We start from the raw sequence: 12,634 nt of genomic DNA, 5'->3' as shown, positions 1-12,634 counted from the left end.
CAGATGTGTGCAATGTATAATTACTTAAATTGCACTTTAATGGAGAATAAAGGTGTATGTGGTCGAGGTTACAGTTCGGTGAATATGGAAAGGGGGTGGGGGGCGTGGGACAGTGCGAGTACGAGAATTTTACACTTTGCTACGGCTAGACTTTGCCCAAATGGACACAAAAGGGCCATACTGACGTTTAATTACTTCCAGGATATTTAAAAAAATCTATAATTTGGAACTCTTTCAATCAACTGCTGGATGAAGGCCTCCTCATGGCTTGTTGATTATAGCGGTTTTTGTTGAGCATAAATTGTTGTCCTTCCCCCACACCTCGGATGAGCATAGTTGGCTACATACAGTGTAAAATAAGTTCAACATACATACATGAAGGGTTCAAGACGGGTGAAGTTAGACATCACTGGCCACTGATGTTAGCCATGGCTAGGAATCGGGCTCGGGTCTCCCGAGTTCATAGCAAAGTGCATGAACCACCACATCACGGCTGTACCCCACGTGGATAAACCTCACGCTAATGTGTGACGGGGCCTGTGCCGTCTGTGCAATCGCGGCAAGTGTCACAACCCAAGCAAAACTTCACATTGCACAGCCCTGGCCGACACATCGGCACCGTTCATCCAAAACACGTACACAGTTGCACCTCCCCGCCACTATAATACCGGACAATTTGAACGCTTCTAAAATGACAAAATATGCAACGCTGGCGGTGACGCTTGCAAATGAGACTCATCCAGGTCTCGAGCTCTCGCCTGATTAAACAAGTAAACTTGACTTGACTGTGCATTTACAAGGTTTGAAAACACCATGCATTCTAAATAGCCACGTATGATTGCCTTAGGGGCTATATACAAAGTGCACGACACAGCCAACTAATAGAAGTGTCACGTGAATCAAAATTTGGCCAAATCTATTAATGATTCAGCAGCAGCACCACCGGTGTTGCTGTTGGACAGCCCCCTCTCACAACATTTAAAGGGCTACAACGTTTCGCTTGAGATTACATCCAGCATCATCAGGTTGAGATCTGAGCTCCTGTTAACAACCTGACGAGGCCGAATGTAATCTCCAGCGAGGTGTCGTTATTCATTTGAACGTTGTGAGATTAAACTCCAACATCAACGCCGGCAGTGTGCTGAAGCAGTAATACACATGGCACGTTTGATTCAAGTGACATGTTTATAAATTGGCTGTGTGGGGTGGAGGAGGGTTTACGACGCACATTTTTACATGAGCCGACCAAAATACCCCCCACCAGTTTACGAATCGTAATATCGATCGTTAAGACCTACATATGAAGTAAACAAAACGCACGCTTGGTATTACAAATGCGTAGAAGTGCCCGTGCGTGCGTGTGTTGTATAGTAACATAAAGCCCGTGGCGTGCATGCACGCACGAGGCTATCTTACCCGACGTTCGCCAGTGAAAAGAGTCATCTGTCGAGCTGCGGGACGAGAGAGAGACAGAAATCGCACAACTTGGTCAGCGGAGAAACAGCAGCAAGCACCACCACACGTACACAGCTCGCACGCTCAGACGCACACTCGCATCCTACCCGCACTCCTGGCAGGGCTCGGGATAACTCGTCTCGTGTAGAAACGTGTAAAAAAATAAATAGGTCCCATTAATGACTTCCTTGTTGTCGGAGCAGCAGAACTGGTTTTCGCTCCTTGCCTGTTTAAGACGAGGGAGAGAAGCAAAAAAAACCCAGAAAGACCCACCCCTTAATGACATCTCAGCCTATTTAACCTGTGGGTGTGGGCTGTCTGTGGGTGGAAGCTTACGGCTTCGCTATGTTCCGTGTGAGTTTCAACCGCAGCAGCACAATACTTTCTTTCCACACAATTATGCTACGCGCAGTCGCCGAACAGCGTCACCGTAAAGTATCAGACGGATAAAATCGTCCAATGACAGCAGAGACACAACAATCCGGCAGGCGACACCTCAGGATATCATTATCCATCAAGAATCGTAATACACTTACTCAGGTTTTTTTTTAACCAGCTGTTTACAAGGCACATTTAATAAACTGAGGCTTGTGCATATTTCTGTCGAAGACAAATAATATTTTTTTTGCATATTTTGTACTGGGTGAAGCTAAATTCAGTAAAAAATTAACCCGTAAAAACAAAGTTTTTCACTATAAATCCTTTATATGCGTGGCAAATAAATTACAGTACGTGTTCAATGGGCCACAACCCAGCCCACATTGGTCTTTGAAACGGGCGGCTAGAGTCCTCTCGTCCTCTGGCTTGAGATGGCTGCCACCTATGGGTCAGATGATTGCCTGCCACCATTAAGCAATTGGTAACTAAATATAAACATTTTTTTCCTAAAATGTTGAAAATTTTGGAAAAAAAATTTCACGAAAATAAATTGTCACGCACAACGAGTCTGTGTGCAAAATGTCAGCTCGATTGGATCACGGGAAGTGGGTTAAAAAACGACCGAAAGATTTGCACGGTCGTAAGCGCGCAAGCAAGCAAGCAAACTTAATATAAAGGATGTAAAAATACCAATTCATGGTGTTTCGTGTCGTCATTAAAGACGAGAATTGAAAAAAAAAGTGCAAATTTTTTTCCCTCTTCAGTGGCAGATTTAGGTTTGAACTTTAGGTCTGAGGCAATGACTGTGCCCCTATCCCAGCCACCTTCATGTTAAATATTTCCTTTGTATTTTGAACCTCACGTCATAGATAATTTGACGTTATTAGTTTCACCACTACCTTCATGTGGGCCCCTATCTATAATACAATCAAAACCGCATCTCAACTTCAAATTCACAATAGCCCATCCTACAACACTCTAGACGCCCCTGCACAGCATCAACTCATTCACATGTGCAGTGATGCATCATGTTGTTGGATAGACACTTGTGCAATGAAGGAAGTGGATCCCCCCCCCTGCCCCCCAACCCCGGCCACCCCATATTATTTCTCCCCCTCTATCGTAGCCCAATGCCCGGGACCCTCAAGCCCATGGGGCCCTGGTGCAGTTACACCGCCTGCACACCCGATGGCTAGGCCACTGCACACGTGAACCACCACACGGCTTTGGTAAATACGCACGCACATTAAGACTGTGTGCTTGCCGCTGGGATGGGCATGCAAGAATGAAAATGTTACGACACGTCTCTCTTTACTCTCTCCACCTCAAAAGATAATGCCCCCCCCCATCTTGTTAGCCCTGCTCAGGCAGCCGAGCAAGTGTTGTCCACGTGCACCCATTATTATGGCTGGCCGGGCACCACAAGGCAGCGGACAGAGCCCCAACAGCAAGCACGCTTGGCTGCCATCATATACCCAATACAGAAATAGTTTGTCGGAAAAACTACAGAAGGTACTGAATTAGTCAAGCTACTGACAGGTACAGACATTGACTGTCATTGATGATGTAAAGTAAAGCTGGAAGCTGGGCTTCGGGTCTTTGGAAGGCACGCATTACCACCATGCCCATCTATCTCTTTCTCACTGATGCGTTTCAAGACTAAGTTAACTCTTGCTCATGCCAACTTATATTCTCCACGCGACAATACCACCTCCCTTAGAATTCAGTGCATCGAATGTGTTCACGGCAAATACTGCCAAGAGGTCGAGAGGTCATAACGACCACAACCAGCGATGCCATCAAACCTCACCCATCGCTTCCTTCCATAGGACAGATTGCAAAGTTGTCCCTTCGCCAATAACATACCTCAGAGGTCTGTTCTTACAGCCAAATGACGTGAACGCACATAAACAACGTAGCTGCAAAAAACACTTTTGTTTAAAACCCCCCTTGGTTTTGGTTGTAGCATTCATATTCAAGCGGGATGTAAGTATGCATAATTTACTTAAACGGCAACATATTGAGCTTCTGAAGCACCATTACGAGTCGAAACAACCGCGTGCATAAAGTAGCGACAGTGCATTAACGTGTTGGGAGCTTGTCAGTTAAGAGTTGTGGACACTTATTATCTCTGACATAAGTGGATTTTAATCTTTCTCGAGGAAGAACGGGCCATCTCGTCTATGGCAGCCGCAGGCCTGATACCCGTACGACCCGCACAGACGAAAGATAAACTGTGCATCTTGTGTGGTTATTATGGCGGTTGCAAGTACACAGGATCGGGTCAATAAATCAATCAAATGCTTTGTTTAAAGCCAAGCGCGAACACATTGAGGTGTGACTACAGAGTGAACTGCAATTTGAGCAAACAAGGACAGCGATAATTGCGATGGAAAGTTGCTCAAAATTGATGTTTCGGATTAAAATGCTGAGTTCCTAAAATAGAAATGGCACTAAAAGCAGTGCTTAGGTGATTAATACAACATAATTTTTTCATCCATGTTTTTAAATAACCAATCGATTTAACATCAATTTTTAAATGGTAGTGCACCAGGCAAAATTACCTCAAAAGAGCAGGAAACCAAATTGTACGCCCAGCGTGACGCGGTGATGATGATGACGACGATCACGATTACCGTTTCATCAATCCCGTCCCACTTTGCCCTCGCGTCCGGTTCCATTAAAATTCAGGCGTTGAGCTCCACGTGCGTGTAAAGTGTTTCATTATTCATGACAATAATATGCAAATGTTATGCAAATTTTGGTAAATCAATGAATGAAAGCAAACATCCATAGATGAATCGATTGACGAATCGATTTGCACCAAATTAATGGAGGTAACAAGTTCACCGACCGCGTCCCTATGGCTTGACCATCCACGGTTGACCGCGAAATCCATGTAAGCATCCTGAAGAAGCACTGCACTATGACTGCACTGCTCGCGATGATGATGCCGCTGTATAAGAATACACATGCCATCTCGTCTCCCATGCAGCCCATCACGGGTCCCAGTTCAGGGAGGCAGTGTGGTTCAGGTTGACTTTTTTTCCCCCCCAAAATATTTTATTCACAAAAAGATTCAGGTACACACAGAGGATATGAAAGGGGTTTGACACCAGCACAAACACGTTATGGATTATAATGCAATGGAAACCTCTTCTTGGTTCTTTCGGTAAAGTCACGTAGAAGGGAAGATATAAAATAATAAAAATAAAACATAATAAAATAATTCTCACGACGTTTCGGCCACAACGCAAGCAGCCATCTTCAGGTGAAAACCTGGTTTCGGCCACAACGCAAGCAGCCGTCTTCAGGTGAAAACCTGAAGACGGCTGCTTGCGTTGTGGCCGAAACGTCGTGAGAATTATTTTATTATGTTTTATTTTTATTATTTTATTACTTCCTTTCTATGTGACTTTACCGAAAGAACCAAGAAGATGAATACCTGCAGTCACGAAAGCTTTAAATCGAAATTCAATGGAAACCTGTCTAAACCACATGTTTCAATACACTGTTTCAATATACTCTACAACTCTGGTGTCTTCCTAAGCTCTGATATTCCTGTAGAAAAAAATGGAGGGGGGAGGGGGAGTGCCTAAATGTCCCCATAAATGTTTTTAATAATCAATGCCCACTGGAGGAGAGGTAGTGAAGGCTTTCCATGTTTAGGGGTAAGGTTCCTCCCTGCCCCTTAGTTTTGCACTTAGATGCTCTAGAGCAGCATATTTTTTACAATTTATTGGCCCATTCCTGCAGTGTTCGTGGAGCGTGCTCTTTCCAGTAGGCTATAATGTGTAGCGTTTTGCCATGAAATTAAAATTTTGGAATAATGTATTTGCCTGCCTGGAAAGGCCTTGAGGTTTCAACCCACACAGGGACGTTTATGGCGGGGGTGAGATGCCTGTTTTGTGAATGTGATTCAAGTAGCAAGTGATCATTTGAAAAAAACTTGTTAATGTCTGGACATTCCCAAAAGGCATGGCTGTATGTTTGAGGGGTGTCCGGGGGCATCGTGGGCAGTTGGGAGAGGTTGTTTTGTCGAATTTGGCTATTCTTTGATTAGTTAAGGAATAGCCATGGAGACATTTAAATTGGGTTTCTCTGAGGGGGGCGAGTGAAGATTGTGTTGCAATACTAGCTCAGATGATCTATTTCGGCACTTCCTACTGGGGCACCATTAAGGGAAGACCAGGTTTTGTCGGGTTTCGGTCGTGGTAAGGAGGCTTGTTTTGTTAGCAGAGTGGAGCCGACGGAAAGCTTGTTTTTTTTGTCCGGGGTCCATGAGCCACTCTGTTGTTTGGGGGGCAGTAAGGTAAAGAGATAGTTCCTACTCCCGCAAGGCTGCTCTGAGTTCAGGCATACCGAAGAAATTGGGAAGCGGGTCAGTGATATTCTGTGCATAAGTCATGGAAGGGTCGTATTTTTCCGGTTCAGGTTTACTTTACATATACTTGTAATATGTTTGATAGTATCTACATATTAGTCATATTTTACATTAAAAAATTACTTCCCATTTCATGTTTGGGTTACTGTAGGGTAACAAAACAAAAGGAGGTGGTGTCGTATTACGAACTGTGAACCAAACCATATTTTCCCCATATAACTTTGAGTTTGCGGATCGTGGATTTGCCAATCGCGGCTATTTAAAGAACGTAACACCTCACAAATGGGAAAAATGTGGGCGTATTCCTTATTCGATAGTGGCAGCTTTCATGTACAGTAACACAGCGTAATGAAAGCAACAGGGCGGTGCTCATCTCTTGTCTAAAGCACAGAATTTCCACCTGTCCCGGTTTCTCTAGGATCATCCTCTATTAGACGGGGCTGCCCTGGGTAATATATACATATTGCGAGGACATTAAAAGCCCCGTTTTTTTGTTAGTTGCATAACGATATGCCGTTCAAGACAGCACATTTAAAAAGGTTTGCCTCTCCTTCCAATATTGTCAGATATTCTTCCCATTGTCTAGTTTTTTTTTATACATTGGAGGTGGAAACACCCTCTAAAGTCCTGAGCCAATTCTAGAATGTCCACATTATCATGACAGTGACCAGTATATCCACAGGAGTACCATTGCTTATGATCCACAGAGTAGTACTTACTTTAATAACCTCAGAGGCTGGAAGATTTAAGTGGAGTCCCCAACTGGGATTTGAGCTTAGAGCTCACAACTTTACAATTCGAAAGGCGCATGCTTAAAAGTGCACCCGAACTCAATTGGATTATGCATAACATATCAATGTTAGAAATAGCGTAAAAATAAAGGATGTACATTGTTTAATAACAAGAGAGTAACGTCAGCAATGAGAATTATCGATATATTATGTTCATGATTATCAGTATAGCCACATTGATGACATGGACATGTGCAGCCATTTAGTCGATCCACTGATGCATGAGAGCGTCTTCTTGGTTCTTTCGGTAAAGTCACGTAGAAGGGAAGTAATAAAATAATAAAAATAAAACACAATAAAATAATTCTCACGACGTTTCGGCCACAACGCAAGCAGCCGTCCTCACCTGAGGTCCTCACCTGAGAATGGCTGCTTGCGTTGTGGCCGAAACGTCGTGAGAATTATTTTATTGTGTTTTATTTTAATTATTTTATTACTTCCCTTCTACGTGACTTTACCGAAAGAACCAAGAAGATGAATCCCTGCAGTCACGAAAGCTTTAAATCGAAACATGAGAGCGTCTCCAAGCCATGTGGGTCGTTGGAGTTATCTGACCATACTTCACCATGCTGGTCAGTGCCAGTGGGTGACCAGCATAGCCATGAGAGCATAGATGTACAGGGCAACGATGGAATTTGCTGCACTGCTCTGTTGGCCACCATGCAGCCCTGCAGTCTATGACAGCATGGAATACGTGGTGGTCACTTGCCCAAGCACTATCCAGCCTCAAGCCTGCTTAGCTTTTGAGATCTGATGAGAACGAGTGCATGCCGATTAATAACACACACCAAGAGGAAAGTAAAGATAACATCAAACTAAGAATGGAAGTCAAGTAGAAAACAGACAAAGCTTAGCAAATCAGTTCAGTGTACCTGCACAAGATGTTAAATATTTAAAATACATGTCTGGTTTAATAAAACCATCCATGTAAAGCATATGTGTGTCTTGGGGGTGTATAGGAGCAGAAACTATTCCAAACCAAACAACAGCTCCAATTACATCAATAATAGGTAAAGCTGCAGCAAAGCAATAATTTGCTCATGCCAATGCTGACAGAAGGACCTCCAACAGAGGGAAATCTAGACAGCTCTCCGAGAATAAATGAAGGTCTTTCGCTTCCATGCTGGCCATACTTTATCCCACCACTAGTGACCTACCGATCGACTACCTGTGGTGAACCCATTCATACTGCAAGGAGGAAATAGGCGGGGGGAGAATTTAAGAGATTTCCCCCTAATGTTTCAACTCCCGTGCCGATAGATCGGATCGAACCGGTGACCTCTGAACCGCAAGTCCTGTGTGCTGCCCATTACACCACAGATTGAAAAGTCATTTATTTGAGATCGGAAACTCATTTCGTTGGAACTGTTTTTTTGTGTTTCATTTTTTGTCCTTTTCCCGCACCTCCGATTAGCACGGTTGGCTACGTACGGTGTGAAAGAAGTTCAGCATACATACATACAGCAGCAGCATTCCTTACACCAATAAAATCCTTGTCAAAATACACATCTAACCTGCCTGGCCTTGCTGTGCCTCAAGTGCCTCCCCATCCCTTCACCTGCCTTGCCGTGTGATGTACGTCCATCTCCTCATACATAAACAGTCTCTTCCCAACACATTCCGTGCTCCATGGTTTCGTGGATGACATCCATAAGGGGCCTAGGCGCACGTGCGATTTTTGGAATGTCCCCCATATGCGCGGCACGGAGCGTGCCAGAATCATAAGCAGTGCGCAGATGGATGCAGAATTCAGGCAGACACGTACACAAAATGTATGCATGCTCAGCATGGCTTAGACACAGGCAATGAATCAAGGCTCTAAGTCAAACGTTTGAACATTGTCCTGCAAGTGAAAAACTTACAAATCCATTAAAATGAGTACATGGAGTATAACACGGAGCAAGCAGATCATATATGGATTGTGAAAATTATGCAGGAACAATAAATGGTAATAATATACCACACACACCGATTATGAATATCGTATAAATGATTTAATTTAACATTTTCACAGCTTTTATAAAATGTGAACAAGTTCGTAATTGAAAAAAAATTGAATACTACTTTTTTTTTACTTTAATAATAAATGTACATACAAAGTCATACTTTTAGAACCTATATAATGCCAAATGTGTGGGCTGGTGATGGGTGGTGTATTGCTCATTTAAAATATATATTCTACTCAACGGTGACATGTAATTTTGTTTTATTCCTATGCATAGCATCAATTCCCACATCTTAAAAAAACTGCTAAAAGAATGGGATCATGTGTGGTTCATATGCCATCTGAAAGATTCCAATTTGAAGGCGAGAATTTGTAACTAGGAGGCTGTAACGCGGCATGCGCAGACTTCAAAACGCGGGACGTGCCACACCAGCCATTGCTCAACACTTAACCCTTGTGTGCACGAATCACTGAATCCAGAGACACAAACTTCCCATCGCCAACGTAGCCCACCCTCTGCTTTCTCTCGTGGTCCCTGGGACAATTTCTAGTCCACCAAAGTAGGTCACACGATGGAGGGACAGCATCCCTAGGAGTCAGGGGAAGACTGCCAACAGAGCCGATGCCGCCACATTCCAGCACCCTTCACTGACATTACTTTCTTGGCCTGCACCAACGCAGCGGCTCTGCCCGGCCGCTTACGATTGCGTCGTTAAAGATTCCGGATTGGAAAGGGTTACTGTAAATGTCGGGGCTTGACCCTGAAAATTAACATGTCAAACGACTCAAACATAATTATTTTGTATCATGAGTTATCAGTAGACAAAAACATTGTCATGAATTTTTTTTATTTTAGATACTACTGATATCATCTCTGAGCAATGAAGCTCTGTCTCATATGCTGTAAAATACTGACAAGTGTCGGAGAAACACAATTGAGATTGAGATTTTAAAAGCACATGAATGCGAATAATTGTTCTTTAAATGTTTACTGCAGCAACCCTTCACTTCAATCCATTGATTAAATTACGTGTGCATACAACGTGGTTAAACAACAACAAATATTAAACGGAACCACTTTTCTATAATGTATTGTAACATTTTGACCACCTCATATTCACACATATAAATTGTATACGGATACATAATATGCCCACGATAAAACACACTTCGTAATATTCCAATGTGAAACAATACACGAGCAGCTGAAACAATTTTGCTGCCATTTGATAGACTTCTCAAGGCACAGCCACACAGATAGTTGCATAATAAAAAAAATATGCCCAGCATATAGCGGGCAAATTATATTTCTGTGCATGCACTGCCACACGCTTTGACAAAATAAATAAAACTGGATTCCATACAACACAAACGCACCGTGGGTTTAACGCGTTTCACGTTCAATCACCTGAATTCATGACCCAGACCCCGAATGTTCCGCAGGCCACGATTGCAGGGAGACTACTGCCGTCCATACGCCTGCCTGGCCTCACCCCGATCCGTGCTTAGAACACGCCACGGGCATTTATATAACGGGGGTGCAAAGGATAAAAAAAAAATTCCCACTCACTCTGTAAGCCTGGGACGTCTTCAAAAGAGCCCCGTTGAATGGAGGATGCCCACAGCAAGTCAAACGAGGCAATTTTTTTTATTTCAAAAGTTAAAGGATTGCTAAGTGGAAGGGTGAATAGCTCTACTGGACGTGGACGCACGGTGCATGCAGCAAAGCCAGCGGACGGGCGTTCGGACGAGGAGACACACTGCACAGAAGACACCAGCATCTCCCCCCCCACCACCTCCCCATGGTGCCCCCCCACCCCACAACCTTGCTACCACCCCCCACCACCTCCTTAACCCCCACTGTCACACAACCCTCTCACTCCGCTTGAAGTGAGCGAGATTCGAAAAGTGGGAGAGAGGCGGATATCGCGCCCGTTACTACGACGCTTTATCGAGCGCTGAGGGCTAGCTGCGTCAAACAAGCACACGTGGAACGACAGGTCGGGTTTAACGTCAATCCCAACGAGATTGAAACAAAAAACAGGCATTACTCCCCGCACCTCCACCAGCACTTCTGTCACGAAGCTCAGCCCAGCTTATACACTCTTCTCAATGGTGGCCGATCCCTCTAACCCAGCTCGCAAAACGTGAACCTGCCTTAAACATTGCACGCGATGGGATACCATCGAGGCCCCAACCCCCATTCTCGTCTACTTCTTGGAGAGCCACTTGCAACATGGGGTTCTTCTGGTCCACTTTCAGCAGACAGCGCAGCCTGCGCATGCTGCGCATGCACACAAAGACAAAGATCCCCCGTATAGCCTTAACAGACTGTAGGGGCAAGTGCTGTTAGCGAGCACCTATGAAGGCCGGAACGGTACACGAGGGGGTGGGTGGCCAGCACCACGCCCGACCGCCTTTGTCTCCCCAGTGGCGATGTTTACACACCTCACCAGGTACTCATTTGAGGCTGAGTCGACCTAGGGGAGGCCCAGGACCGGTTCAGATAATCGTCACTGGTGTTGGCCGTGAGCAGGAATCGAACTCGGGTCGCCGGGTTCATAGCACAGCGCGCTAGCCGCTGCACCACCGCTCCCCACACACACATGTGCAGTCACACGAGGCGCTGCTGCACGCCGGTTTCAGTTTCATTTAATTTATTTCGTTTATTTGGTGTAGCCCTGTGAGCCATTCGGCTCTCTTGAATCGGGTGCAACCGCAACAAACAAAAACATGAACGAGAAAACATCTTAAAGTGACTATGCGTAAACAAAAAAATCCAGGAAAAAAAGAGCAAAAATCTCAGTGGGATGCAAGTCAAACAACAACAACAACCACAAGACAACTTTGATTAAAGCCATCAGTCTAACTCATGGCTTTAATCGGTGCATAGGCGCACGCGTGTGTTTGAATTGCTCCGCAGATGTTCATTAACAGACTACAGACAGGCATTTCACACAACGTAAGATACGCATCCACCGAGGCAACAACTATTCAACAATCTTAACAGCAAACACGTAAAAACGATCGTACTTTATTTTTAATGTAGTCAATTATTTCATTAAATATTACATAACTGCTAAATATTCTGAAGCTCATAAATAACGACGTACATGTTCCAATTCTGAAATCGTCAATTATTCACCTGTGTTTAAATTACTCAAATATCTTGTAAATAAGCACATTTCTTTACATACATGTTTTAAATGTTTAAATTGTCTATTAAAACGATTGAACTTATGACAGTAAAAACTAGCACAAGAATTTACTGAGAATTTTAAAAAGATAAAGGTTTACTGAAAAATAACAAAATTACGTTCACAAGTACCACATATTAATTAAACAAGCCATCAAATAAGCATATAGAACAAGCGTTTTCTAAAACATGTAAAAAATATCGTTCCAAACAGGACGCGACATTTAAGTCATCGGCAAAAGAGCCTGGTTCCAAATTAACACCTCCCTGTATCAACGGTTAAAACAAAGAAACCTTCGTCTGGTTTCCACTCCACTCAGACTCATCATCAAAACAACCGCCCGAGGTTATAGGCACAAGTCACACATTCATAACATCGGACCAAATAATGTGGGGTCAGGGTGGGTGCCAAGTCGATGGCGATTTTGCTCAACGATCAAGATGATCCTTGAACATATAAACTCTTCTGTTGGCGTCCCACATTG

General features: G+C 43.9%; 1 protein-coding gene across 5 annotated transcripts in view; it reads right to left on the bottom strand.

The window, feature by feature from the left end:
* LOC144938172 (catenin delta-2-like) overlaps positions 1-12,634 on the bottom strand; it is a 270,511-nt gene that overhangs the window by 138,688 nt on the left and 119,189 nt on the right. For all 5 annotated transcript variants that reach the window (XM_078865941.1, XM_078865938.1, XM_078865939.1 and 2 more), the window contains one exon: positions 1,417-1,451. In XM_078865941.1, coding sequence (XP_078722067.1) covers positions 1,417-1,451 — 35 coding nt within the window. The remainder of the gene's footprint in view (positions 1-1,416; positions 1,452-12,634) is intronic.

Source organism: Lampetra fluviatilis, chromosome 21 (assembly GCF_964198595.1).
Source record: "Lampetra fluviatilis chromosome 21, kcLamFluv1.1, whole genome shotgun sequence".
Taxonomy (NCBI): domain Eukaryota; kingdom Metazoa; phylum Chordata; class Hyperoartia; order Petromyzontiformes; family Petromyzontidae; genus Lampetra; species Lampetra fluviatilis.
This window is presented reverse-complemented; position numbering and strand designations above follow the sequence as displayed.